The 27,289-nt window shown below is 31.0% G+C and overlaps 1 protein-coding gene and 1 long non-coding RNA gene across 4 annotated transcripts; one reads left to right on the top strand and one right to left on the bottom strand.

Moving 5' to 3' along the window:
- Window positions 1–5,511: 5,511 nt before the first annotated feature.
- On the bottom strand, window positions 5,512–7,774 carry LOC127150506 (uncharacterized). 3 transcript variants are annotated; one of them, XR_007822889.1, is made up of 5 exons: window positions 7,532–7,774; window positions 7,341–7,432; window positions 7,155–7,254; window positions 6,859–6,908; window positions 5,512–6,054 (listed from the first exon to the last, which is right to left on the bottom strand). XR_007822889.1 is itself a non-coding variant. In XM_051088366.1 (3 exons), exons 1-3 carry the CDS (start codon window positions 7,436–7,438, stop codon window positions 5,947–5,949), a joined length of 306 nt encoding a protein of 101 aa, XP_050944323.1. In that variant the 5' UTR covers window positions 7,439–7,774; the 3' UTR covers window positions 5,512–5,946. The 3 variants fall into 3 exon arrangements, 1 of the variants encoding a protein (XP_050944323.1); XR_007822888.1 differs by having other exon boundaries at window positions 7,341–7,774; XM_051088366.1 differs by lacking the exon at window positions 6,859–6,908 and having other exon boundaries at window positions 7,341–7,774.
- Window positions 7,775–14,421: 6,647 nt separating this feature from the next.
- On the top strand, window positions 14,422–17,542 carry LOC127150512 (uncharacterized). The gene is made up of 4 exons (XR_007822895.1): window positions 14,422–14,767; window positions 16,338–16,423; window positions 17,021–17,131; window positions 17,432–17,542. It is a non-coding gene; the product is annotated as an uncharacterized LOC127150512 (long non-coding RNA).
- The last annotated feature ends 9,747 nt before the right edge of the window (window positions 17,543–27,289 follow it).

Genomic DNA, 27,289 nt, shown 5'->3' with positions numbered 1-27,289 from the left:
ACTCCCTTTCTCTCCATCTCTCTTGCCATTCCATCGAATATTTAGCTAATCTTGATTAAGTTCGTTCTATTCGGTAAGTCTTTAGGTTTTTTGTTGTTTGTTACTTTTTCTTGGTGGGTTTTTTTTTTTTTTTTTGTGGCCACCTTCTTGGTGGAACAATTAAATCTTAAATGTATAAACGAATCTATAAACCTAATCTATTTAACTGTTCCAAGTTGATTTAGAATTGTTCCAAACTTATTAATTAGCAAGTTTTTTGTTTTTTTTTTTCTTTCATCTTGCAAACATCTCACAGGGATCTCACAGCTTCTTAAGTTCAAATGCTTAATCTCAAATGAATTGTATACTCATGCTCTTATACATGTTTAGGGAGTTTTTCACTACTATTTTCTACATCTCGCAACTTAGTAACTTTAAATCACCACAAAAAAATTAGCCTTACATGACGTTTTTTATCAATCAAATACTTGTTTACTTGACGGTTTTAGATGCATTAAGTAATCTAGTGTCAAGAATAAGAGTTTGTTTCTTGACAGATTTTAAGCATCAAGATAAAATGTACTTGACACTCTATAAACGTCAAGTATATGAGATTAGATAACACTTTTTACGTGTCAAGAATTTGTTTATTCTCGATATGTATTATTTGTCAAGAATATTTAATCTTGACACTAATTGAATAATTGAGGTCCGTATTAATTGAACAATTGAATCAACCCAAACTTTCCATCAAAAGAACGACTAACTTGTTTTGTAGTTCACATAATTATTGCACCTGTTTTGAAGTCCATATTAGTTGGTCATTACATACTGTTCAATATACATATAGTTGGTCATTACATACTTATAATATCCCCGACTTTTACCATATGAAGAAATTGTTCTACCTAGATCTATATCTAATATGAACAAAATATATCAATCAATGTCCATACACACATGGACTTAAAGTCTGAGTTTCTTAATCAAAAAGTGGGCTTGTTGGGTGAAGTACAACTTTAGAATAATACAATGTTGAGAACATGTGGTTCTATTGCCTTAAGAGTGAACTAAGAAAAAATAAGAAGTGAAAATGTACATCTATAAGATATAAATGACAACATTTTCATATAAGCGAGAAAAACTACTCGACAATGAACTTAAATGAATCAATAAATGAAATTGGATGAGAAACTAGAAAACAATGCAAAAGCATGAAAATAATTGAAAAGTGGACAAACTTTCTAAACTTAATTTTGTTGAGGATGCCATACAAATTATTATCCAACAACATAACATGATGAAAGTAGCATCAAAGAACATATTATCTTTCTGGAGTTTCTAATTTCTCATAAAGTAACTCTGTTCTGCTTATTGCAACATCCTGGCTCATCCCACTCTATATGTGAGAAAGATTGTCAAACTGAGAAGTGGAGAAAGACATCAAGCACTCAATAAAGAAAAAGAAAAGGGTTGGGCTTAAAACAGTTCTCCATAATTCACTTGAAGATTCGCCACTTGGAACCTGGCCATCTAAGTGTATCTAAATCGCTTATAATTCCAACAATTGTTCCCATATATCTGGGCACAACCAATAGCTTTAGAATAACATTATATATAAATCAACAAAAGGATTTAAGCTCTTGAGTTGGCGGTTGCATTGTGTAATCCTGTTGCAAGATTAACCACAAAAGCTATCTTTAACAAGAAGGAAAGTAATTGTTAATGGTAACAGCAGGGAAGATATGACATAGAGTTGAAACCTTGCGAATGGAGGAAAAAGTTCTTTTGCATGGCCTAAGAATCAACCGTGTGTGCTAGTGTCACTGACAGTTAAAAATTTGCCTAAGAACTCATTTAGGTGTTGACTTGGCTTTAATCCAAAGTCCGGAACAAAAAAAACATCTTTTTCCTGATCCAAAGGTAAATTCGAAAGTGAAAAGAGAAGCTTATATAAAATGTATACAAATTCAACGCTGACCGAGAAGAACAAAACTGAACAAACATATATCCTTACAGAGTTCAGTGCTTGAAGACTCATTTGAGCATAGATTTCATCTAAATCTTTATCACCCTAGAGACATTAATGATGGGATAAGCAACAGAGTAACTATCAACATACACATACGTGGAATGTAACATTTTGAACTTGGCACATCAACTGAAAGGGAAGATTAGGATAATTTGGAATCTGGGAGGTATTTGTTCTCTTGGTAGATACTACACCTGTTAATAAAAAATGTAAAAGAAAACACTTGTTTAAAATTTGAGGAACTTCAATCACGGTATAAAACCATAAACTTATAACATTATTAACATCAATGATACAAACAGATTATAGGGATGTGTTGGGAGCTTCTTATGAGAGATTGATGTTCAATCCCGAATAAGAATTCTTACCTATTCACTATGTCCATGAGGAAAGTAATGAACAAGACTACCCACATACCCAAATGGTGCAGGGAAACAAGAGGATCGACACAAGCATGCCACAACTCGGAGTTTATAGCCTTCTAAGCCCTTGAAATAAAAAAAAAAAATAGATCTTTAAGTAATACCCTCTTCAGAGAAGCATTGCCAGTATTGAGTTTAATATCAATGCCGATAAAAATAGTTAGTAACAAAGGAAACGAACCTGATTGATCTTGCATTTCTTTCAACAACTTCATCTCATTCAGAAGCTTATTATATGGGGTGTTATTAATCAAACACTCTAATGTCTTAAGCTTCCCTTCCATACTATGAGATCCGTGCCTAAAAGAGAAGGGAATTAAGTAGTGTTCTTTGACCCTCTCGGGCTTTGGTAGCCCAAGATGGAAAACATATCGGTCCTAAGGTTTGGTCTCAAGCCATCTTTGGGTAGTACTCAGCTGAGACTCGAGGAAAAAAGGAAATTATTAAGGAATCTCGGGCATTCAAGTTGTATCCGGGCCAAACTTAAAGGTAGAAGTGAAATCTTAAGTGAAATGCAAGCGAAAGCTAAACACATCAAATTTAAACATAACTGGGTAAAAACTTTTTTCAAGCAAACTTTATATAAGATTTATACAGACATAACTCAACTTTATATACATGGAAATAAAACCTAAATCCAACCCTCTTAAACTTAAGTTAGGTACCACAAAAGACCAACTAAACCTAGATTCAAAACAACAAAACACATACGATATTTAACAAAATCCTTCAGCAGACAAATAGCAGCGATTCAGCCTCCGAGGACACAATCTCTACCTTGTAAATGGAAAATATTTTAAAGAGTGTGAGCTAAACAAGTTCACTGAGTGATAGATTTTCTAAATAGTTTTTCACAAACCTTTTAGAAATAATATCCATAAATCTTTGGAAACAGTGAACAATGAACAATAACATGAAAGCTTAAACTTCATAAACATTTAGGAAATTATAACTTAAATCCTTGTTTTTCCTGTTCGAAAAAGTCCAAGTATCTACTCCAACGAGATGGTAGAGTTTACTCAATACCAGCTCTAAATTTCAGAAATGGGCGTCCACAATCCTTGTTCTTGCGAGGTAGGCGTCCCTAACTCGATCATATAGATTAGTGCCCTTTCTTGTCCTTCGCGCCTCTTATCCTATCCCGTCAAGGTTTGTTTTGATATATCTTGGATTCCATAAAAAATTTATAAAATCACAAGGTTTAAACTCCTAAAAGAAATCCTTTTTGCATAAAACCTTTAATTAACTCATTTTCTACACCTTAACATTTCTCACTATTCAAAAATACTTGAATAAATACTTTAAAATAATAATATGTTGTGAAAACTATTCATAAATAAATACTTTAAAATAATAATATGTTGTGAAAACTATTCATAAATAAATACTTTAAAATAATAATATGTTGTGAAAACTATTCATAAATAAGTAAAACATTTAATTTAAATCATTCATAACAATAGCTTAAGTATATGCTTTGAAATCTCCTTAATTTTTCACTCACATATACAAAATTAGGTCATTGGCCTATAAATTTGCCCGATTCCTTCTTGACGTGAAATAATGGTAAGATAATTCATTTAATCCTCTTTGACCAAGAAAATACAAAATGTTTACTTATAATTTCCAAAAATATCAAAAAATGGCCAAAAAACAATTCTTGACACAGGTTGGCGCATACGAATGGGCGATAGGGGCTTCACTGCACGTTGGGCTTACCGTGCACCTTGTTAGCCACGCACGCCTTATGCATTGCTTGTCTTTTGCGTAGGCTGTGTGTCCAGCACCAGACTAAACGCATCGCTAACCTATAGTTACTTTAAGATGCACGCCTATCCCACCTAGCACAACTTGTCACTCGACCAACCTCTAACTTGTTTAGAAACTTATTTTTGTTTATGAACATAACCATACTTTGAAAATTAATAAGTAAAATTCCAAAAATTTTTTGAGAAATCTTTCTTCTACATAGTTTATTAGAAATGTCTTAGGTTGCTTACCTAAAAATTGTAGCTTCAAATTCCAAAATTTTTCTTTATAGCCTTTTGGAAGTACAATTTGTTCAAATTACTTCGAAAACTAACCTTTGTCCCTCTCTTCAACTCAAACTCAAACTTCCTCTCCTTAATTCCATTTGAAAGCTCTAGTCTACAAACTAGACTTAATTTTTGGACTTTTGAGAGTATTTTCAACCAAAATTCACGTGTAGTGTTTGGGAGAAATGTCCCTCTAAAGTTAGCTATTTATACTGAACCTTGAATTGACTTTTATTGACACCACCTACTTGTCGAAATTTAACTTAATCATGCAAAGAACTCTTGTAAGGCACTTACCAACTCAAACTCTTGAACATCTCGCCTAAAAAAATTGTGTATCTGTTTAACATCAACTCAAACATCTAGCTAACCTCCAAGCATGGTAGCAAGCACTTCTTCTTCCACGCGTGCAAGGCTCCTCGCCCAACACCATGCTACTTGGCTATCTCGCCTAACCTCTTAACACCTAATAAACTTTAAGTAGCAAGCTCTCTTCGCCTAGCTACAAGTTGGTCGTTTCATGACACTCACAAGGAGGTTTCTCTCGCCTTATGCCCTTCTAACAAGTTCTTGGTCGTCTAGTCAAGCCCTAAATGCCTAATGACCTATAAGAGGTTATTTTCTTTCCTTTTTGCCGCCTAACACACCACTCAAAACCTCTAAATGGCTTATCTTCAAGTCCTTGATAGTTTGTATTGTGCCTAGCCATGCTTGTTGGTTTATGTTCACATCTAAATGCTCATAAATATGTCATGTTAAATCTTCAATTGAGCAACTAGTAGGCGACTAGATAGGCTTATGCGATAAAAGTTGCAATCCTATTCATGCTTTGCAAAACTTCTAATGATATGCTTTAATTAATATAAATGTTCCTAATAATCTTATTATGCAACTAAACTCATGTGGTATACTCTGTACAGTGTAAATATATATGAACAGTATAATTTATCCTACTTATTTACACTAAGTTGCCTTTTGTGGTGCAAAGCGAGCATGCCGATGAGATGAGATAGAAAACGAACTAAGTTTATAGGCGTGGAAGGAAGGAGTGCTTAATTAACTAATCACAATGAATTGTGCATAAATATTTCAAGGTGATACAAACCATGTGAAACTATGATTTGTATGTCACACCCCCTCCCGGATTACCTGCTACCTTAGACCGAAAGATGGCGTGAAGCCGACGAACAACGCTTTTATGTACCTGTATCTGTCGACTCTGCTTAAAACTTTCATGTGATGAACTTGCCAATCTAGTATATAAACTATTGTACATGCCACAAAACACAGCGGATCTTAGGCTAGTCAAACACAGCTAGTCAAACACATACATGAAGTGTACCTCAAAATTTACCGATTTCACGAGTAAACCTAAAGACACCTTAATCAAAATATAACCAACAAAATTTACACAACTACAGCTCCTAAAGCTTATACAAACTGTGGAGTATCTATAACATACAAGGGTGTGAATACATCACAACACAACAGACTTTATGCCCAACTCAAAACACGTACTGGCAATCGATAATGAAGCTTCCGCAGACGAAGGCAGTCTATCAGGCACCGGGAAGTCGATCTCTACCTAGAAAATGGGTAAAACATTTTGGAAAGGGTGAGCTATGAAGCTCAGTGAGTGACTCAGTTTAAAACTATGAATTTAAAGATAAGAGCACGTGAAAACTTTACACATATAAATCTGTTTATACAAGTCGTAAATGTAAATGTGTAATAGTAAGAATAGCTTCCTTAAATACTCAGCATGTTCATCATTGAAATCTAGCAAGGCATATCAAGTATATCGAAGCATTTTAACTAACATGACGAATCTACGTTGTGTAGGGTACACCTAGTACAACAACGTTTACAAGCACTACGATGTAGTGGGGCCCGCCCAGCACTCCCATCGTCTTTGTCGTAGTAGGGCCTGCCCAGCACTCACGACAGCATCGTTGTTACGGAGTACACTCAACGTCAACAACGAAATCTAACCAGTGTGCACACGGTAATCTCTAGCCTCAGGCTCAAGATCTCAGTCATGTAGTTAATGAAAATTTCATAAATCATCATAAAATATTAAAACATGCCTGCTTATAAATTTTACACAAAGCTCGAACTTTACTCAGCTCTTTCGTGGAAAATTGTAGTTCTTAAAACAAAACTTCATACTAATTCATGCTTTGCTTAAAATATTGTGGTTTAAATACTTTCCAAACATTTAATATCTACGTGCTAGCATAAATTTCTTTAAGAAATCTAGTCTCCAAATGTATACTTGAAAATAGTCATGAAATTCAAATACCTTTCATGGCTTCGTAAATAAACATTTATCGCATTCAATCATAATAACAGTTATGGAAAATATTTCAAAGTTGGTTTTGTCACTCACAGTCTTGGGCTAGATCCTTGGTCTATAAGCTCGGTTTAATTCTTCTCGGCCTGCCAACAACCCAACCGAGTATTAAAACCCTAAACATTCTGGTTTCCTAAAGATATACATAACATGTCGCACCAAAGATGACGCTCATGAAAACAAAGCTTAAGAAATAAAATCCTATTTCAACAATTCTCTAAAATTTTCAGATTTCTAACATAAACTTCAAAGGACTATAACTTTCTCAATACTTAACCAAAATGAGTGTTCTTTCTATCAAACTCTTCATTTTGAGATCCTCTAAAACTTACCTGAAGAAATATAAATCTGATTCCCCGTGCATAAACACATATAACCCTCAAAACAGAACCACTTCCAGAATCGCGCGCACACGACCTCTTTAACTTGTTCCTACAATTTAACCAATTTTTAGTCGTTTTTGGTTTACAATTTCTTCACTAAAGTTGTAGTAAATTGAATAAGCATTCCAACCATACCAAATAGAGATTCTAACTCCACCAATACACTCTGAAATACAAGAAAAACCAGAGACCTCCTGATTTCGAGTGAAAACCAACTGCCTTGTTTTCTTCATCAAAAAGCACCAAATGAATATCCGAATTTGCTCCAACGTTCTTCATAAAGTTTGTTTAAAAATGAGTTAACTTTCAGTAAATGTAAATCTCACCTCTTAATTCCTTTTGAAGAGTTCAAACCAAATTTAAAACCAGTGATGTGCAGAATGAACTAAAATTCAGCCATTAATACACTTTGCTTGAGTTCTCCTCCTCTTCTTCAACCTAAAAATTCTTGTAAAATTTCTCTTCTTCTTCCAAACTCTCTCTTAGAAGTTCTCTGCAAATTGAAGAAGGAAAAAAGAAAAAAATAAAGGGAACTTGGATGTCTTCAAAATCTTGGCGGTGAAGGGAAGAGAAGAAGAAGAAGAAAAGAGAAAATGAAATTTTCTTCTCTTTTTCTTCTTTTTGTCCTTTCTTTTCTTTCTTTTCTTTAATCAATTTAATAAAACTATTTAATATATAAATATATATATTTATATTTACACTTAATTTCCATTTTCTTTTTCTTTTTTTTTAGTTTTCCACATTTAAAGAAATTAAACCAAGAAAATATCGGGTTTACACGGAAAGTTGGGTCGTTACAAATATCATGTGCTGGAAGGTTGTAATCACTGGATGAGAACTGCCATCTACCAAAGGATGCAGCTTGTAAGGAAGTTTTGAAACTTGAAATTACCTGGACCAAGGAAGAGGATGAAGCGTCTCTTGGGAACTTACGTGCATTACCTTATACAATGGGGTAGATCAAAACGTTTTTAAACTAATCAACACATGTATCTCTGTTAAAGAAGCATGGAACATTATGGAGGTTGCCTACGAAAGGACCTCAAAAGTCAAAGTATCTAGGGTTCAGATTTTAACCTTAAGGGTTGAAGCTCTCAAGATGGCTGAAGAAGAAACTATTGCAAAATTCAATGTTCATGTACTAGATTTGGAAATTAGTCATTCGCTATTGGAGAAAAAAATTCTGACTCAAAGATGGTTCAAAAAGTTTTGAGATCTCTCCTAGCCAGATTTAATATGAAAGTAACTGCCACCGAAAAAGCTAATGACATTACCAATATGAAACTAGATGAGTTGTTTGGTTCTCTACGAACCTTTGAGTTATCATTCGATGACCATAGCCTGAAGAAGAAAGGGGATATTGCTTTTTATGGATAAGTGAGGAGTCTGCAAAACTTAGTCAAAACTCTCTTCCATATGAAAATCTTGTAGAAGTTGTTGCATTACTTTCTAGCCGCTTTACCAAATTCAAGAACAAGTTCAATAAGAAATATAGAGGAAGTGGAACTCAGTTTAACAGATATTCCAACTATTCTAATTTCTCTGGCTTAGGATCATAAAGTGCATTTTCTACATCAAGATGGAGATTAGAAAATGATCGCAACACTTCACAATTTGATAAAGTCGACAAAAGCATCAAATGTCACAAATGTGAAGGCTTCAAGCACTTAGAAGTAGAGTGTGCAATGTTCTTTAAAAGAAAGAAAAAGAGTCCTACTATTACTTTATCAGACGAAGAAACAACCTCGGACAATGATAGTGAGAGCTATGGAAGAGCATTAATCAGTTGTGAAATAGAACAAAAGCTAACTTTGATAACATTGTGTGTCCTACTTCAGATGATTTAAACACAGACTCAAATAATGAATTAACTAAAAATCCTATAGATAAAGAGCCAAGATTTTTTTTCCCACTTTGAACAAATATTATGTCTATGGAAAGAAGACCAAGAACACTTAAAACAACATCGAGAGTATTTTTTTTTAACTTTTTTCGAAGATAATCATCGTCTGATGACAACAATTTACACTAAAAAATTTGAGCTCTAAAATGTTTGAAGTGGGTGTAAGAAAATGTAAATTCGGTCAGAATACTATCTCTCAAAACTCTTAATCTTGATAATATTCTAAGTAAAGAAAAAATAAAGAATGATTGAGAAGGTCTTGGTTATTGAAGAGCTAAATTTTTTATCTAAAGGGAAATCAACTGTATTTGTTTGAGCTACTAAGAAACCAACTTAAGACGATATTCCAGAATCTTCGAACACTTGATATATCGAGAAAGGAACAAATATGTCTTAGAAGTGGGTTTGGCACTACCGTGGAAAGCCTGGCCATATCATACCATATTGCCATAAACTATTTGGTTTTCGTAGTACAGATTGGCATATGATGAGGGGTATATCTCGTAGACCTGGTTCCAAAAAAATAGATTGAAGAGTGAAAGAAATTCTCAAATGCAGTGTAGCGTTAACATCTATTCATATGCTGAATTCAGAAGACTGGTAATTTGATAGTGGATGCTTGAGACATATGACAGGTAACTCTCTTCTTTTTAATGAACTAAAAGAATGTAGGAGTAGTCGAGTAACTTTTGGAGATGGTGTGAAAGGTAATGTAGTTAGTAAAGGGAATATTAGAAGAACTGGTGCTCCAAATCTCAATGGTGTTCATCTAGTAGAAGGATTATCAACTAACTTGATCAGTATTAATCAGTTGTGTGATCAAGGATTTATAGTAAACTTCTCTAAAGATAAATGCGACGAGCAGAATTGTAATGACCGACTCTCAACTTTTTGATAACAATCTATCTAGATCAGATGAATGATGTTATGACACAAATGTCTTGGGCACATGAGTATGTCCAAGATCTATAAGACCCTAAAAGTTGATGCTATTCATGGCTTGCCGATCATAAAATAGGCAGATAATAATTTTTGTTCAGAATGCCCTATAGGTAAGTAAACAATAACCTCTCACAAGTCAAATGATCAAAGAGGTGCAATTCGTGTCCTAGAGCTTCTACATCTAGACTTGATGGGGCCAATGCAAGTTGAAAGCCTTGGAGGAAAACAATATGTTCTTGTGATTGTTGATAACTATTCTCAATATACATGGTTAAAGTTTATTAATGAAAAATTAGATACGTTCAAAGTTTTTCAATCATTACGTTAACAAATTCAACGTGAGAAAGATCAAAGTGTGTAGGATTAGAAGTGGTCTTGGCAAAGAGTTTGAAAGCTCTTTATTTTCTGAGTTTTGCTAGTCTAAAGGAATATTTCATGAGTTTTCTACTCTAATAACTCCTCAACAAAATGGAGTGGTAGAATGGAAGAATCGAACACTGCAAGAAATTACAGGAGTTATGCTTCTGTCTCTTCCATTGTACTTCTAGGCGAAAACGTTAAATACAGCTTGTCACATAAATAATCGCATTGCGCTACGTTCGGTAACCATATTCACCAATTATCGACTCTGGAAAGGACGCAAGCCAAACGTTAAATACTTTCATGTGTTTGGCAGCAAATGTTATATTATTAATGATAGAGAGTATCATCAGAAACGGTTCACAAAGTCGGATGAAGCTATTTTTCATGGCTACTCTATAAATAGCAAAGTCTTTCAGGTATTCAATAAGAGAACGAAAACTGCTATAAAGTCAATAAATGTTCGAGTACATGATTCTGAAAATATTTGTGAATGAAATCAATCAGATGATGAAGTAGTGCAACCTACTAAGAATAAAACGACCTATCTTGAAGTATCAGTATGTAATAATCCTATTTCTGAGAAAGATCCTTCAGATGCTCTTACTAAAGCAATATATGAGAATGGTGTAGAAAGTAATCAACAGTGCATAATAGAAGAATGTTCAAACTTAGCAATACAGATCCTTCAATGAGTAAATGCTCAGATACTCAGCAATTTGCTCATTATACTCATATATAGAAAAATCATCCAGTTAGTAGTATTATCGGTGAAGTTGACAGTAGAATTACTACTAAAACTAGAACGGACCTAACTATGCCATGATGATTTCCATTGTCTACTTTACATCTATAGTAGAACCTACAATTGATACTAAGGCTCTAAAAGACAGATGGTGGATGAAGGCTACGTAGGAGGAACTACATCAGTTCAAAAGAAATAAGGTTTGGGAGCTCATTCCAAGATCATCAAATGTCAATATTATTTATACAAAATGGATATTTAAAAACAAAACTAATGAGAAAAGTATTGTAACTCAAATCAAAGCTCGATTTTTAGCCTAGGGGTATGCTCAAATCGAAGGAGTTGATTTCAATGAAACATTTGCTCTCGTAGCTCGTTTGGAATCTATTCAACTGATACTAGGTCTTGCATGTTTTTGAAAAATGAACCGGTATCAGATGGACATTAAAAGTGTGTTTCTAAATGGCATATATATGAAGAAGTCTATGTAGCTCAACCAAAAGGATTTGAAGATTCTGTCAATCCAAATCATGTTTATAAATTACACAAGGCATTATATGGTCTCAAGCAGGCCCCTTGGGCCTGGTATGAAAGATTGTCAGTATTTCTTCTAAAACAAAGTTTTACTCAAGGAGGCACTGATAAACAATGTTTATCAAGAAAAAGGATCATGAGCTTTTAGTTTCACAAGTATACGTGGATGACATCATCTTTGGAGAGCAACTAGATTCTACGATTTTAACATTCGTCGAGAAAGTGAAGATAGAGTTTAAAATGAGTATAGTGGGAAAGTTAACCTTCTTTTTTAGGTTTCAAATTCATCAATGTGAATCCAAAAGTTTTCTTACTCAAGAAAAATATGCGCAAAAGTTAATAAAGAAATTTGCTCTTGATCGAGCCAAGGCCAAGAGAACTCCTGTTGCAACTCATCTCAAGGTTTTAAAGGATAATTCGGGTAAAAATGTGGATGAAAGCTTGTACCGAAGTATTATAGGTAGTCTATTAAATCTGATTGCCAGTCGTCCAAATTGTTCGTCTGGTATAGGTGTCAGTGCGAGATATAAAGTTTATCTCAGGGATTCTCATCTATGATATGTAAAACATATTCTAAAGTATGTACATTTTGAGAACAGTTGATTCTAGCCTATGGTATTCGTTTGGGCTTGTTGTGATGGAGATCGTAAGAGCATTTCAGGTGGATGCTTCTTTTTTGGGAACAATCTCATTAGCCTAGTTCAGTAATAAATAGAACTGTATTTCTCTATCCACGGCCGAGGCAGAAAATATAACTGCTAGGAGTAGTTGTACTCAACTATTATGGATGAAGCAAATGCTAACAGGGTATGATATCTATCAAGAAACAATGATGCAATAATGTGACAATATGAGTGCAGTCAGCATATCAAAAAATCTTGTTCAACATAGCCGGACTAAACATATTAATATCCACCATCATTTCATTAGAGAGCTTGTCAACACCAAGGTAATTTCTCTTGAGCATATTCGTAGTTCGGTTCAATTAGAAAATATTTTGACAAAACCATTAGAAGCCTCTTTATTTAAGAGTCTTCGTGTGAGCCTAGAAGTATGTAAGCTAACTATGTAGCAATTAGAATATTTATATGGGCCCTACGGGAAACATTTGTGGGCCCACTTGTTGTTATTGGGTCACAAGAAAGTCATTTGAATTTCAAAGGGGAACATTTATTTTGGTCGTTCCATCTTCACGGAACGACACATCTTCATCTTCCTCGTCTCTTCAATTTATTGTGCTTTATATCTTTTGTCGATACTTCAATGGTGTCAATAAGGAAAAAATCAATATCTAATACACCGATTGCTTGAACTCAACCTTCGTCAAAACCAAAACGATACAAAATGATTCCTACAATAAATCTTCTTCGACGGCTACGACGTCTTCAAGACATTCTTGAGTCCTCTTCTTCTAAGTCATTAAAATCAGTGCATGAAGAAACTACTTCTCTATTGGGTAAGAAGACGTCTACCTCTCATTTTAATAACATTCTTTCTACTGGTTCTAGTGGAGATTCTCGAAGTTTTACTTGGATTGACCCCAAAGAGAAAAGTTTTTGATTTTAATGAGACTGTAAATATTGAATCAAATTCATCTAAAGATGACAATGTTGCTTTAGCTAATGTATTACAACGAAAATTTGGTGCTCCATCTACTACTACTGCTCAGCAAAGTATGGGTGAACCTTATAAGAGACCTAGAGCTGCTAAGATGACTACAGTAGAAAAACTCTGTAACGACCCAACTCTTTATTCTAAGTTGATGTCATTACTAAAAAGAAACAATAACAAGAGACACTTTTTTAAAAAGAGGAAGAATAAAATTTCATTAAAAACAAAATACTGAAACACTAATACATACACGTAGAAGTAAAATTGAATCCCCATATGGCATGTCGCGGATCCTTCTCTGTTGCTCGCCAGCTTTCCTCTACCTTTACCTTTGCCTGAAATATTAAACATAGAAAGAATGAGTATAAACATATACTTAGTAAGGAACCTACTACTAAACCCGCTAGGTGTCTATTAACTTTTCATTATAGTATTATGAAGAAGTACCACTGCTAGAAAAAGACTCTTTCTTGACGGTTTGCTTTTTCTTTTCTTGACGGTTTTTGGTAAAAATGTCAAGAAAGGGGTGGTTTAATAGGAAAATCATCAAGAATTTTGATGAAAAGGGGGAGGGGAGACAATTTTCAGAATTCTTGACGGTTTTAAACTGTCAAGCAATATGAACGTTTTTGTTGACTATTATAAACTGTCAAGGATTATCTTCTAAATTCTTGACGTTTTTAAAACGTCAAGATTTATTATAAAATCGACATTCTTGACGTTTTTCAAACGTCAAATAATATGTAATTATACTTGACGTTTTAAAAACGTCAAGAAATATCGATTAAATTCTTGATGTTTTAAAACGTCAAGAATTTTAATGAAAAGGCGGAGACTGGGAAATTTTAAAATTTCTTGACATTTTTAAAACGTCAAGTAAGAGAATTTTACTTGACGTTTCAGAAACGTCAAGAATTACTAAATTAATTGAAAAAATAAAAAATAATTTATTTTTTAAAAAATAAAAAATTAAATTCTTTTAAATTTTTAAATAAAAAACTAACTTCATTTTTCTAAAAAAAAATAAATCCCCAATTTTCCCTCAATTTTCCCTTCTCTTCGTCTTCGTTGTTCGCGGTCGCCATCTCTCGCAAACCTTCTTTTCGTCTTCCTTGTTCGCTATCACCCTAAATCTCTCGCACAAACCTTCTCTTCGTCCTCCTTGTTCGCAAAAATCAAATCCTCTGTCGTGTTTCTGCTGAGCCTTCTCTCGCAATGAAGTCGCTTTCCGAGATTTCGTCTTCCCCATCCACGAAAACTCTGTCCTCTGTCGTTTTTGTCGATTTGCACCCCACCGTTTACCTAGTCGTCAACATTTAGATTTACCATCGTTTTCCCTTCGTCGGTGTTCGTGCAATCAACGCCTATCACGCAAGGTCGTTCTATTTCGCGTTTCTTCCAGTTGTCGTTGCGCACAAACTCGCACCTCCGCCCTCTACTCACTCTGATCAATTGTTCCGAATATAAGTAAGGTTTGGTTTAATTGATTAATTTATTGAATGTTGTTTATTGTTTTTGGATATGGGTTTTTATTGAATTGTGTGTATGTGTGTGTGTATATATATATATATGTATTTCTTTTTGGGTGTGATTCTATTCATAGGCTCTTACAATTGAAAGTTTATGACCTTCATTCATTTAGGTAAGAAGAGATTGTATTCATCTTCACTTAATCCTTTGTCTTGTCTTGGAAATTGGTGGGATATTTTGAATTTTTTTTGGAACACTTCTGGTTTGATGTTAAATGTGACTAAAATCTTGCTTATTTGTTTCAATATGAGTAAGGAGGGAGTTGAAGAATGGGCAGAGGAGTTTCAATATAAAATAGGAGCATTTCTGATTAGTTACCTTGGTTTTTCTTTAGGTTGGAATCACCAAAGAAAAGCTTTTTGGAATATGTTAGTTGCTAAGCTCAAGGCTAAGTGGATGGTTTTGATAGATAGACATAATGATAGATCGCATAAAAGAGGCCTATAGTTATGATTGTAAAGATAATGATAGTGAAGTTTGGAATGTAGCTAGGCCTTAGAAGGGGCTCTTTCTGACCGAGTTAATTAGTTGGATGGCTTTGGTAGATAGAAACAATACAGTGCATTTGTGGGAAGGAATGGAAAACATTCTATGGTCATTAGAGGGATCTGGAAGCATAGAGGCTAATTTCATTGTAACTTAATCATTTTTGTTGTTTGTTGAATGTTCGTTGTTCTGTTAGTGGTTACGTTGAGAAAGAGTAGCAACAATATTGATAGCAAATGATAGATATCTATCCATGTCTATACCAGATAGACATGGATAGGGATAAAAAAATTTCTTTATCTATCATTGTCTATTTTAATACAGCCTTTTCTGTCAAACAACTTAAAAAGTGCAATGTAGCAATTGATGCCTTTGGTGGGGCCAAAGCTTAAATAGAACCAGCAAATCCTTTGGAGTATTGTGGGGAAAGCAATACTCGCTGATTTATGGTTTGAAAGGAACCCAAGAGTTCCATGACAAGGAAACTAGTTTGCTTGAGTTGAAGCTACCTGGTTTAATGCTTTGGTCTTCTCTCTCCAAGGCTTTTGCAGATTATTCAAGGCAGGATATTAGCCTAAACTAGAGTGCTCTTATCTCCATGAATTAGAATTCTTTCTGCTGTTTTTGTTCCTTCTTGGCGACGGCGGCAGCAGCTACAAATGACTATATGAAGCTCTTCCTCTTGGTTCTCTTCATAGTCTCATAGTCTTGCTGTTTTTATGAGCTTTTGATGGCCATGAATTAGAATTCTTTCTGTTGTTTTTGTTCCTTCTTGACGGCGGCGGCAGCAGCTACATATGCCTTGAGACTGGAGGTTTTTAACATTCCTTTCTGTTCAATATGTAATCCTATTTCATCAACATCGGTTAAGAAACATTTCTCATGCATTAATTGAACAAATATGAATGCTATCCTTAGGCTCACTTGTGGGTTAAAATTGTCAGTACACACGCATATATTGTTTTTCTTCTTCCAAAGATTTGGTTTACCTTTTCTAGTATGGATATGATTTTGGTTTCAGGAGAATATTTAATTGCTCCATGCCATTGCAAAGGCACTCAAAAGTATGTCCATAGATCTTGTCTTGATAATTGGAGGTCCACAAAGGTCAGTTTTCCCTCACTTCGTGTTTGCTTCTCTATTCTTTATTCACACTTTTTTCCTGGGTAATGGAATGTGGTATCAACTGCTATTCCAACGTAAAACTTTTACTTACTGTCATCAATCTGATACATCTGCTTTCAAGAATGATCAAGTTTTCAAGGTTTTGACTTCTAATCAATTTCAGTAATTCTGTCAATATGAGCCTTCATGACAGGGCAATCTAAATTCTTACCTACAGTTAAACCCTTCACTCAAATTTAGACCTTGCACAATTTAGTATACAGAGAGAAACTAAAATAAAGCAAGTTGATGAATATACCACTGATGCGCACAAAGGTGTTTGATAAAATGTGTGAATAGAGAAAAAGGTGATTTAAAGGATTTTTTTTTTCCTTTTGATCCTTTGATTATTATGAATTAAAACCTTCGGTTCTTAATTATCTGTTTTGTATTTTTAGTTCCTTTGATGTTTATGCTCTGTTGCTTTGGATGTTTCTTTAGCTAGTTTTTCTTTTGATGTTTATATTGGGCTTCAAGAAATTAGTACAAACTATGTTGTAGAATTGTTCATTTACTTGAGTTGGTGATTTTCTAATGCAGAATTACAAAAGAAATGCATATACAAAAGCAGACTTGCAATGCACGAATGCATATACAAAAGAAGTTGAGAGTTGCTTGCCTTCTGATGCAAATATCAATAATGTTGCGAAGGTATTTTAAATTTTATTTGTCTTTGTCTTCAATTAAGGACTATTTTTGTGGTTAGTTTCTGACGGGTATCGTTTGGTCTATTAAAAAACAATGTAAAGTATTAATGATCAGCTATGTTGATGATTCTGGTGGTCTGGAAGCAACTCTATGCATTAAATTCATTATGGTTGTTGGATAATAGAAACTGTGATTTTATTTGTGTAGTATGATCAACTTACTCTTAATAGTTGTTAGTTGATTTCTTTGACTGAATAAGTTTTGAACATACTTTGTTGTTGTGATGTTATCTACATCTTATAGATTGGCTCTGCTGTTGGTGGTACTTATTTTAGCTCATGAACTGGAGGTAGTAGAGGATGCAGAATGCAAGTTTATTTGGAGCCAAGTTTCATTCAAGGTCATTGAGTTGGGTTGATAGAAGTAATGTTTTGTATATGACAATATCGAACAAATATGTAAAGCTTTCGAAATGTTGATACATATATGGTAAAATGTTAATATATGTTTAAAGTTTTGAAATTGTTCTAGTGCATATTTATGTTTGAATTTTAAAACTATATTTGATTTATATTTGTCGTTTATATGTAGTTGAATTCTTGGACCAATGGGAGCATAATACAGGAACAATAATATAAATAAATTACAATTAAAAAATGGAAAATTGCTTGACGGTTCTGAAATGTCATGAACAATAAATTTCTTGACGGTTTGCAAATGTCATAAAGAACGAAATTCTTGACGATTCCAAAATGTCATTAAAAAGCACTCTTGACGGTTCCCAAATGTCATGAAAAAGAATACTCTTGACGGGTACAAAATCTCATAAACAATCACTTTCTTGATGGTTATTAAATGTCATGAAAAATGAACTCTTGAGGGTTTTAAAATGTCATTAATATTCGTATTGTTGACAGTTTTTGTCATTCATAGTCACATTCTTGACGATTCTAAACTGTCATTAAAACTTATAATCTTGACGGTTCTAAACTGTCATGAATAATTGAATACTTGACAGTTATAAACTGTCAACGTTAACAATTCTTGACATTTTTTACAACTGTCAAGAAAATTACCTTTCTTGACACTGGATTCAACGATGATTTTAAAATTGTCAAGAATAATCATTCTTGACAGTTTAAAACCGTCAAGAGAGTCAGATTCTATAGTAGTGTACCCCTGAACTTGTGCATTCCTTAACACACGCAATCTAACGATCTCGTAGGAACACATCTGGTCTTCGATGAACCCAAAGGAACACCTACGAAAAAACTGGTCTTTGATGAACTCGAAAGAACACCCAGGACAAACTAGTCTTCAGTGAGCCCAAATGAACACTTAGGACAATCGGGTTGTAAGTGACCCCGTCGGACCACTTATATACATAAAATCTCATGAGATTGGTGATCTCGTCAAACCACACAGTCATAAAAAGTTGGTGATCCCGAGGGACACCCATATTGGTACGACTCTAATAGACAAAATTAATAGAACGCTTATCCATAGCATGTAGCATATCATAAATATCATAAACATTGCATGAATATTAATCATAACGTCCTTAACCATGTGACACCCACATGGTTAAGGACGTTATGATTAATATATCATGCGTCATCATCAATGTAAATAAGTCGTCATCATCAACATACTACCAGTCATAAACATAATATCAGTCATCATTATCAATCATCAATATCAACACATTATGCATCTTAGCTACATCATTGAATAATGGAAAATTACATGTAAGTTCCTAACTTTAGTTCGAAGATCAAGTAGGAGAATCTCTTAACTGGAGATTTTAGCCAAATAAAGTACTCCCTAGCTGACAGTAAAAATTCTCCAATTAATCTGATCGTAATCATAAAAAAAAATCAAGTATCTTAATTAATGAAATTAGCAATTGGCTATCATCCAAAAATTCTCCCAAAATTAATCAACTTAAAAAAAAAAAAAGAGGGTTGAAACCAATTCAACCTTGATTGAGAAAAATCCAAGATTAAATCTTCAAGAATTAGCCAATTGAACCTTTAAAGAAACCACAATTAGATCCAAAATAAAACTAACAAATTATTAATTTAATTATCTTAGCTTACCAAGGTTACTCAAATGAAAGTTGAAAAATTTTCTTATTCTTGATGGGAAAATTTATCACTTTAAATCTTCAAGCTTTGCCAAAAAGACCAATCATAACTAAAATTTGTGAGGCGGCGGCAGCAGAAGGTTATCTTAGTGAAAAAGATAAATAACTTTTTTCTTTTTCATTTTCTTTTCAATTTACGCATTCCAATGCCATTTATAGACCAAAATAATAGCAGTAATATTTATTATTATTATTTCATTTTCCTTTTAGGATATATATATAGATAGATAATACCAAAATATACATATATTTATTTTCATTATCTTCCCTCAATCAAATCCTTAAATGCACAATATCTTAGATATTTATAACCATTAATAATAATAATAATAATAATAATAATAATAATAATAATAATAATAATAATAATAATAATAATAATAATAATAATAATAATAATAATAATAATAATAATAATAATAATAATAATAATAATAATAATAATAATAATAATAATAATAATAATAATAATAATAATAATAATAATAATAATAATAATAATAATAATAATAATAATAATAATAATAATAATAATAATAATAATAATAATAATAATAATAATAATAATAATAATAATAATAATAATAATAATAATAATAATAATAATAATAATAATAATAATAATAATAATAATAATAATAATAATAATAATAATAATAATAATAATAATAATAATAATAATAATAATAATAATAATAATAATAATAATAATAATAATAATAATAATAATAATAATAATAATAATAATAATAATAATAATAATAATAATAATAATAATAATAATAATAATAATAATAATAATAATAATAATAATAATAATAATAATAATAATAATAATAATAATAATAATAATAATAATAATAATAATAATAATAATAATAATAATAATAATAATAATAATAATAATAATAATAATAATAATAATAATAATAATAATAATAATAATAATAATAATAATAATAATAATAATAATAATAATAATAATAATAATAATAATAATAATAATAATAATAATAATAATAATAATAATAATAATAATAATAATAATAATAATAATAATAATAATAATAATAATAATAATAATAATAATAATAATAATAATAATAATAATAATAATAATAATAATAATAATAATAATAATAATAATAATAATAATAATAATAATAATAATAATAATAATAATAATAATAATAATAATAATAATAATAATAATAATAATAATAATAATAATAATAATAATAATAATAATAATAATAATAATAATAATAATAATAATAATAATAATAATAATAATAATAATAATAATAATAATAATAATAATAATAATAATAATAATAATAATAATAATAATAATAATAATAATAATAATAATAATAATAATAATAATAATAATAATAATAATAATAATAATAATAATAATAATAATAATAATAATAATAATAATAATAATAATAATAATAATCATAATAATAATAATCATAATAATAATAATAATAATAATAATAATAATAATAATAATAATAATAATCATAATAATAATAATAATAATAATAATAATAATAATAATAATAATAATAATAATAATAATAATAATAATAATAATAATAATAATAATAATAATAATAATAATAATAATAATAATAATCATCATCATGATGATGATGATGATGATGATAATACTTCTTTATTATTATGATTATTTTTCTCTTACCAAAATCTTAATAAACATACATATTTATTTAAACCATCATTCTCTCTTTTAAATAAATATATGTTTTCCGTCCAATCAAATCAATCATCTCTCTCCTCATGGATTATCTTATTTGTCAAATAAATATAATTATATTATGTCATATAATTAACTTCAGTTTTCCATATTAATTATTTCAACAAAACTAAATAAATAATATCATATTCCACCAACAATCCAAATTATTAATTAAATATATATATATATATACACTCATTTAAATTTAATTCCACCAAAACAAACTTTTTCATCCAAAATCTCAAATTAACTTCAATCCTCAATTCTTTTAATCAATCAAATTTTTTCCAATAAATCACTCAAAACTTTCAACATGAATTAACTTAACCCAATCATTAAATTTTGGCTCCGATCCTTAATGTAACACCTAAATAATTAAATATAATTAATAAAAACTCCTTAAAGATTTGGGATGTTACATTCATTTTTCCTAATAATTATATTTCAATTTATAATTATCAATTTTTCTTTTAAATAAATCAAATTCCTTCTTTTTTTCTTATTTACCCAATCATAACAACTTCTCTCCATAATCAATATTTATCTTTTTTCAAAATAATTAATTATCTTCCACAATAATTAATTATTATTTATCTTTCTTGAAAATAATTATCCTTTTACAAATAATTATATTTTCCCAAAATATAATTATTTTCCTTTTTCTCCCTTAATAAATATATTTTCTCTAAAATACAAATTATCTTTTCCTTAAAATAATTATATTTCAATGAATATAATTCTCTTTTCCTTTCTCATAATAATTATATATATATTTTCACATATACATATAAGGGAAACTATTGTAAATATAACAAAACACCAAACTATTTACGGCCGTCTAACAAAGCCCAGAAAGTTAACCATTTTTTAAATATTCTTGATTTGTCCTTCCATCTTTCTTTCTTTCTAGCCATTCGTTTTCCTCCTCTATTTCGTCTTCCTCATTCTTCCCCTGCGATTTCGTCTTTCTTCTGCGATTTCTTTCCATCATCTTTCTTATTTTTCAATTCTTTATTTACGTCGTTTAATCTTTCCATCGTTTTTCTTTTCCTCTTTTTTTTTCACTTCGATTTCTTTTCATCGTCTTTCTACTTTTCCTATTCTTTTTTTCACTGCAATTTCTTTCCATAGTCTTTCTTCTTTTCTTTTTTTTACGCATTTGCATTTGGATAACCAAATCTAAACAACTTTGTATAAGACTGTGTAAAAAAAATAGCAAAATCTAATGCGTATAAGACTGTGTACAAAAAAATACCAAAATCTAGAAGATCGTGTATAAAGAATATTGAAAAAGAATCATTTACATTGGAGTAGCCAAATGTAAAGGGTGGTGTAAAAAAAATAATAAACGATTGTGTAAAAAAGAATAAAAGATTGTGTATAAACAATCTTAGAAAAAAATCATTTAGATTGGAGTAGCCAAATGTAAACGATCATTTAAAAAAATTAAACGATCCTCTGTATAAAAAATTTTAAAAAAATCTTGAAATGAATTGGAGTAGCCAAATGTAAACGATCGTGTAAATAAAGTAAACGATCATGTAAAAAAAGTAAATGATTGTGTAAAGAAATCTAAACGATTGTGTAGCAAAAGAATTTAAAAATTCATGTACCAATTTTTTTAAAAAAAAATCATTTAGATTTAGGTCTTTAAATCTAAACGATCGTATAACAAAATTAAACGATGGAATTGAAAATATAAATTGTAACCATATCTAAACGATCGCGTATAAATTGTAACCATATCTAAATGATCATGTATAAATTGTAGCCATATCTAAACGATCGCGCTGTAGCCATATCTAAACAATCACGTATAAATTATAGTCATATCTAAACGATTGCATATACATTAAATCATATCTAAACGATCCCCTTGTAGTCATATCTAAACGATCACGTATAAATTATAGCCATATCTAAACGATCGCATATATATTGAACCATATCTAAATGATCGTGTATAAATCACAAATATATTACGTGCGCGTTATTGACGACATGGTTAACAGGACATTTTTGGTATTTTACACAACGGGCCTCTGGGCTTTTTTCGTTTTTTGAATTGTTCTATAGAATGTAAATATTTTGCCGCTTTTTTATATTTTTGAAAAGACCCCTACATATAATTATCAAATCTCTAACAAAATTTCCACTCTACAATTTAATTAAATAACATCCATAATTATTTAATTTAATTCAACATCAACAACACTAAAAATCCACAACTTTACTTAATCCTCTTAACTTACAATTTAATAAAAATCTCAACAAACACCACATGCCAAAATCTCTAATTAATTAAATATTCATCCAACAAATATTTTATTAATTTCAATCCTTACAAAAATCAAATAATTCTCATTACATGAATTCAAAATAACGCCCAATAAATTAAATTTAATTAAACAAAACTAAGATAACTAACTTCAAAATTATCTAAATTTTAGGGGCGTTACAAACTCTATGACAAACTATTTTATTCTTATCATGGTGTGTATGTTTCTGATAGTTTGTCTGGTGTGAACACAGTTATTGATGATTTGCTTAAGGATTTTGGTAGAATTTAGAATCTGCTCTGCGTACTGCCCCCAAAATATACCTACCTCTTACTCTGTTCCGGGTACTGCTAAGATAACTGTTGCAGTAGAACTTTTGTTTCATCACATCCTATACAAGTTGTTAAGACTTCATCTAGCATACCTCCCTCTACTCATCCCTCTTCATCAGAAAAAATTGAATGATGACACCTTTATTCCTACTAAGAAGCCTGCTAAGGCTAGTTATCAGCCTCCGTCTAATGGGTAAAAAGTAATTACTACAAATGTTGGATGTCACAAACTGCCTCCCAACGTGCCTTCACTTCCGTAGATGGAACATCATTTCATTATAAAGATTGTGTCTTCAAATGGAAGTATGTTGGTAATGAATCTGTGATTTCTGATTAACATCAATATTGCTATACTGTTATTGATTTGATTACCAAGGCTGGACTATTTTCTACTGTGACGAATCTTGGACCTTCATATCCAAAGCTAATCAAGTAATTCATAGTTAATCTACCAACAAGCTTGAATAAGTCTCGCACTCCTAATTTTCAAAAGGTACATTTTCGCGGTAAATGTTTTGATATCTCTCCTAATCTTCTAAATACATTTATCAAGCTATAATTGCTTGCTGGATTTGTGGCCACTATAACTTCCCCCGAACAGGTAGCCTTAAAGCTTTTTGGTGGAATTGTTAGAGTATGGCCTACTAACGGTCAATTTCCTACTACAAAACTGAGTGTGAAGTATGTTATTCTTCTGTAACGACCCAACTCTTTATACTAAGCTGAGGTCGTTACTAAAACGGAACGATGACAAGAGACACTTTTTTTGAAACGAGGGAAGAATAAATTTTCATTAAAAATGGAATATTAAAACATTGAAACATAGACGCGGAAGCAAAACTGAGTCCCCATATGGCATGTCACGGATCCTTCTCTATCGCTCGCCAGCTTTCGTCTACCTTTACCTTCGCCTGAAATGTTAAACATAGAAAGAGTGAGTATAAACATATACTCAGTAAGGGACCTACTACTAGTCCCGCTAGGTGTCTGTTAACTTCCCATTAGAGTCCTGAAAAATGGTACCCAATCTCTGGCACGTTCCCGAACACGTGCAACATGCGCTCCCGTAGGAACGAAAATCTGGTCTTCGGTGTCCCGAGGGAGCACCTAGGACATGCTGGTCTGTAGTGAACCCGGGGGTAACACTAAGACAATCGGGATGCGAGGACCCCGTCGAATCACTCGAATCATATCTATATCCATGCTAGACTGGCGTCCCGTCGAACCACACAGTCCTAAATAGGTGGTGATCCCGAAGGACACCCATGCAGGTACGACTCTAATAGACAAAGTTAACAGAACACCCTATCCATAGCATGTAGCATAACATAACATCATAACATGGCATGAGTATTAATCTTAACGTCCTTAATCATGTGATTAATATATCATGCATTAACAATCATCAACAGTCATCAACAACATACTACCGGTCATTAACATAACATCAGCCATCATCAATCATCAACATAATAATCTCAGTCATCATCACCAACATCAATACAATGACAGTCATTATCAGTAGCATCAAGTTATGCATTTTAGCTACCATCAATGCATAATCATAATTACATGCGGTCTCTTGAATTCAGTTCGAAGGTCTAGTAGGAGAATCTCTTACCTGGAGATTTTAGCCAAACAAGGTACTCCCTAGTTGACAGTAAAAATTCTCCAATTAACTTGATCCTAATCATAAAAGGAAAACTTAGTATCTTAATTAATGAAAGTAGCAATTGGCTAACATCCAAAAATTCTCCCAAATTAATTAACTTTCTAAAAAAAAAGGGGTTGAAACCAATTCAACCTTGATTGGGAAAAATCCAAGATTTAGATCTTAAAAAGTTTAGCCAATTGAACCTTTAAAGAAACCTCAAATAGATCCAAAATTAAATTAATAAAATATTAATTTAATTTTATTTGCTTACCAAGGTTACTCAAATGGAGGTTGAAAAATCCTCTTATCCTTGATGAAAAATTCATCACTTTAAATCCTCAAGCTTCCAAAGAGACCAATCTTAACTTCAACTGAGGCGGCGACAGCAGAGGGTTATCTTAGAGAAGAAGATGAAGAACCTTTTTCTTTTTCCTTTATTTCCATCTTAAGCATTCCAATCTATTTATAGACCCAAATAATAACAATAATAATAATAATTATTATTTCCTTTTCCTTTTCCTTTTAGGATATATATAATAACAATAATATTTATTATTATTATTTTCTTTTCCTTTTCCTTTTAGGATATATATATAATACCAAAAAAATATACATATATCTTTATTCCCATTATCTTTCCTAAATCAATGCCTTAATCTTAGGCATTTATAACTATTAGTAATAATAATAATACTTCTTTATTATTATTATTTTTCTCTCACCAAAATCTACAATAAATATATATTTATTTCTCTCACCAAAATCTACAATAAATATATATTTATTTAAACCATTATTCTCTCTTGCAAATAAATATATATCTTTTTTGTCCAATCAAATCAACCATCTCTCTCCTTATGGATTATCTTCTTTTCCAAACAAATATAATTATATTCCATCATATAATTAACTTCACTTTTCCATATTATTAATTAAATATATATATATCCATATATATATACTCAATTAATTACAATTCCACAAAAACTAACTTTTCCCTCCAAAATCTCAAATTAACTTAAGTCCTCAATTAATTTAATCAATCAAATCTTTTCCAATAAATCACTTATAACTTCCACAACATGAATTGTCTTAAACCAACCATAACAACTTCACTCCATAATCAAGATTTATCTTTCTGCAGAATAATTAATTATCATCCACAATAATTAATTATTATTTACCTTTCTTCCAAAATAATTAATTATCTTCTACAAAAAAAAAATTATTGTTTATCTTTCTCCAAAGTAATTATCCTTTTACAAATAATTAATTATTGTTTATCTTTCTCCAAAGTAATTATCCTTTTACAAATAATTAATTATTGTTTATCTTTCTCCAAAGTAATTAATTATCCTTTTACAAATAATTATATTTTCCCAAAATATAATTATTTTACTTTTTCTCCTTTAATAAATATCCTTTCTCCAAAACACAACTATTTTTTCCTTAAATAATTATATTTCAACAAATATAATTATCGTTTCCTTTAACATAATAATTATATATATATTTCCACATATACATATAATTATTCAATCTCCAACAAACTTTCCACCCCACAATTTAATTAAATAACATCCATAATTATTTAATTAAATTCAACTTCAACAACACTAAAAATTCACAACTTTACTTAATTCTCTTAACCTACCATTTAAACAAAAACTTAACAAACACCACGTGCCAAAACCTCTAATTAATTAAATATTCATCCAAGAAATATTTAATTAATTTCAATTCCCACCTAAACAAATAATTCTCATTAAATGGATTCAAAATAACGCCCAATAAATTATCTTAATTTTTGGGGCGTTACATCTTCACAAAATTGGGATTGCTAACCAGTATCCATCCACACACCTGGCCACCATATCTACCTACCTGGCACAGTTGATCTATCTTATTGGCATAGGAACTCTAGTTGATGTTGGAGATTTGATTTTTCAACATGTTCTGTGACATGTTGACACTTTCGACAT

This window comes from Cucumis melo, chromosome 8 (assembly GCF_025177605.1).
Source record: "Cucumis melo cultivar AY chromosome 8, USDA_Cmelo_AY_1.0, whole genome shotgun sequence".
NCBI lineage: Eukaryota > Viridiplantae > Streptophyta > Magnoliopsida > Cucurbitales > Cucurbitaceae > Cucumis > Cucumis melo.
This window is presented reverse-complemented; position numbering and strand designations above follow the sequence as displayed.

Coding starts and splice junctions, on each gene's coding strand:
- LOC127150506 (XM_051088366.1), bottom strand. CDS start 7,438: ATGAAGAAAACAAGGCAGTTGGTTTTCACTCGAAATCAGGAGGTCTCT. Junction 7,255..7,340: donor GGAGTTAGAATCTCTATTTG/GTATGGTTGGAA, acceptor GTTAAATTGTAG/GAACAAGTTAAAGAGGTCGT. Junction 6,055..7,154: donor TCAGATTTATATTTCTTCAG/GTAAGTTTTAGA, acceptor CCCATTTTCTAG/GTAGAGATCGACTTCCCGGT.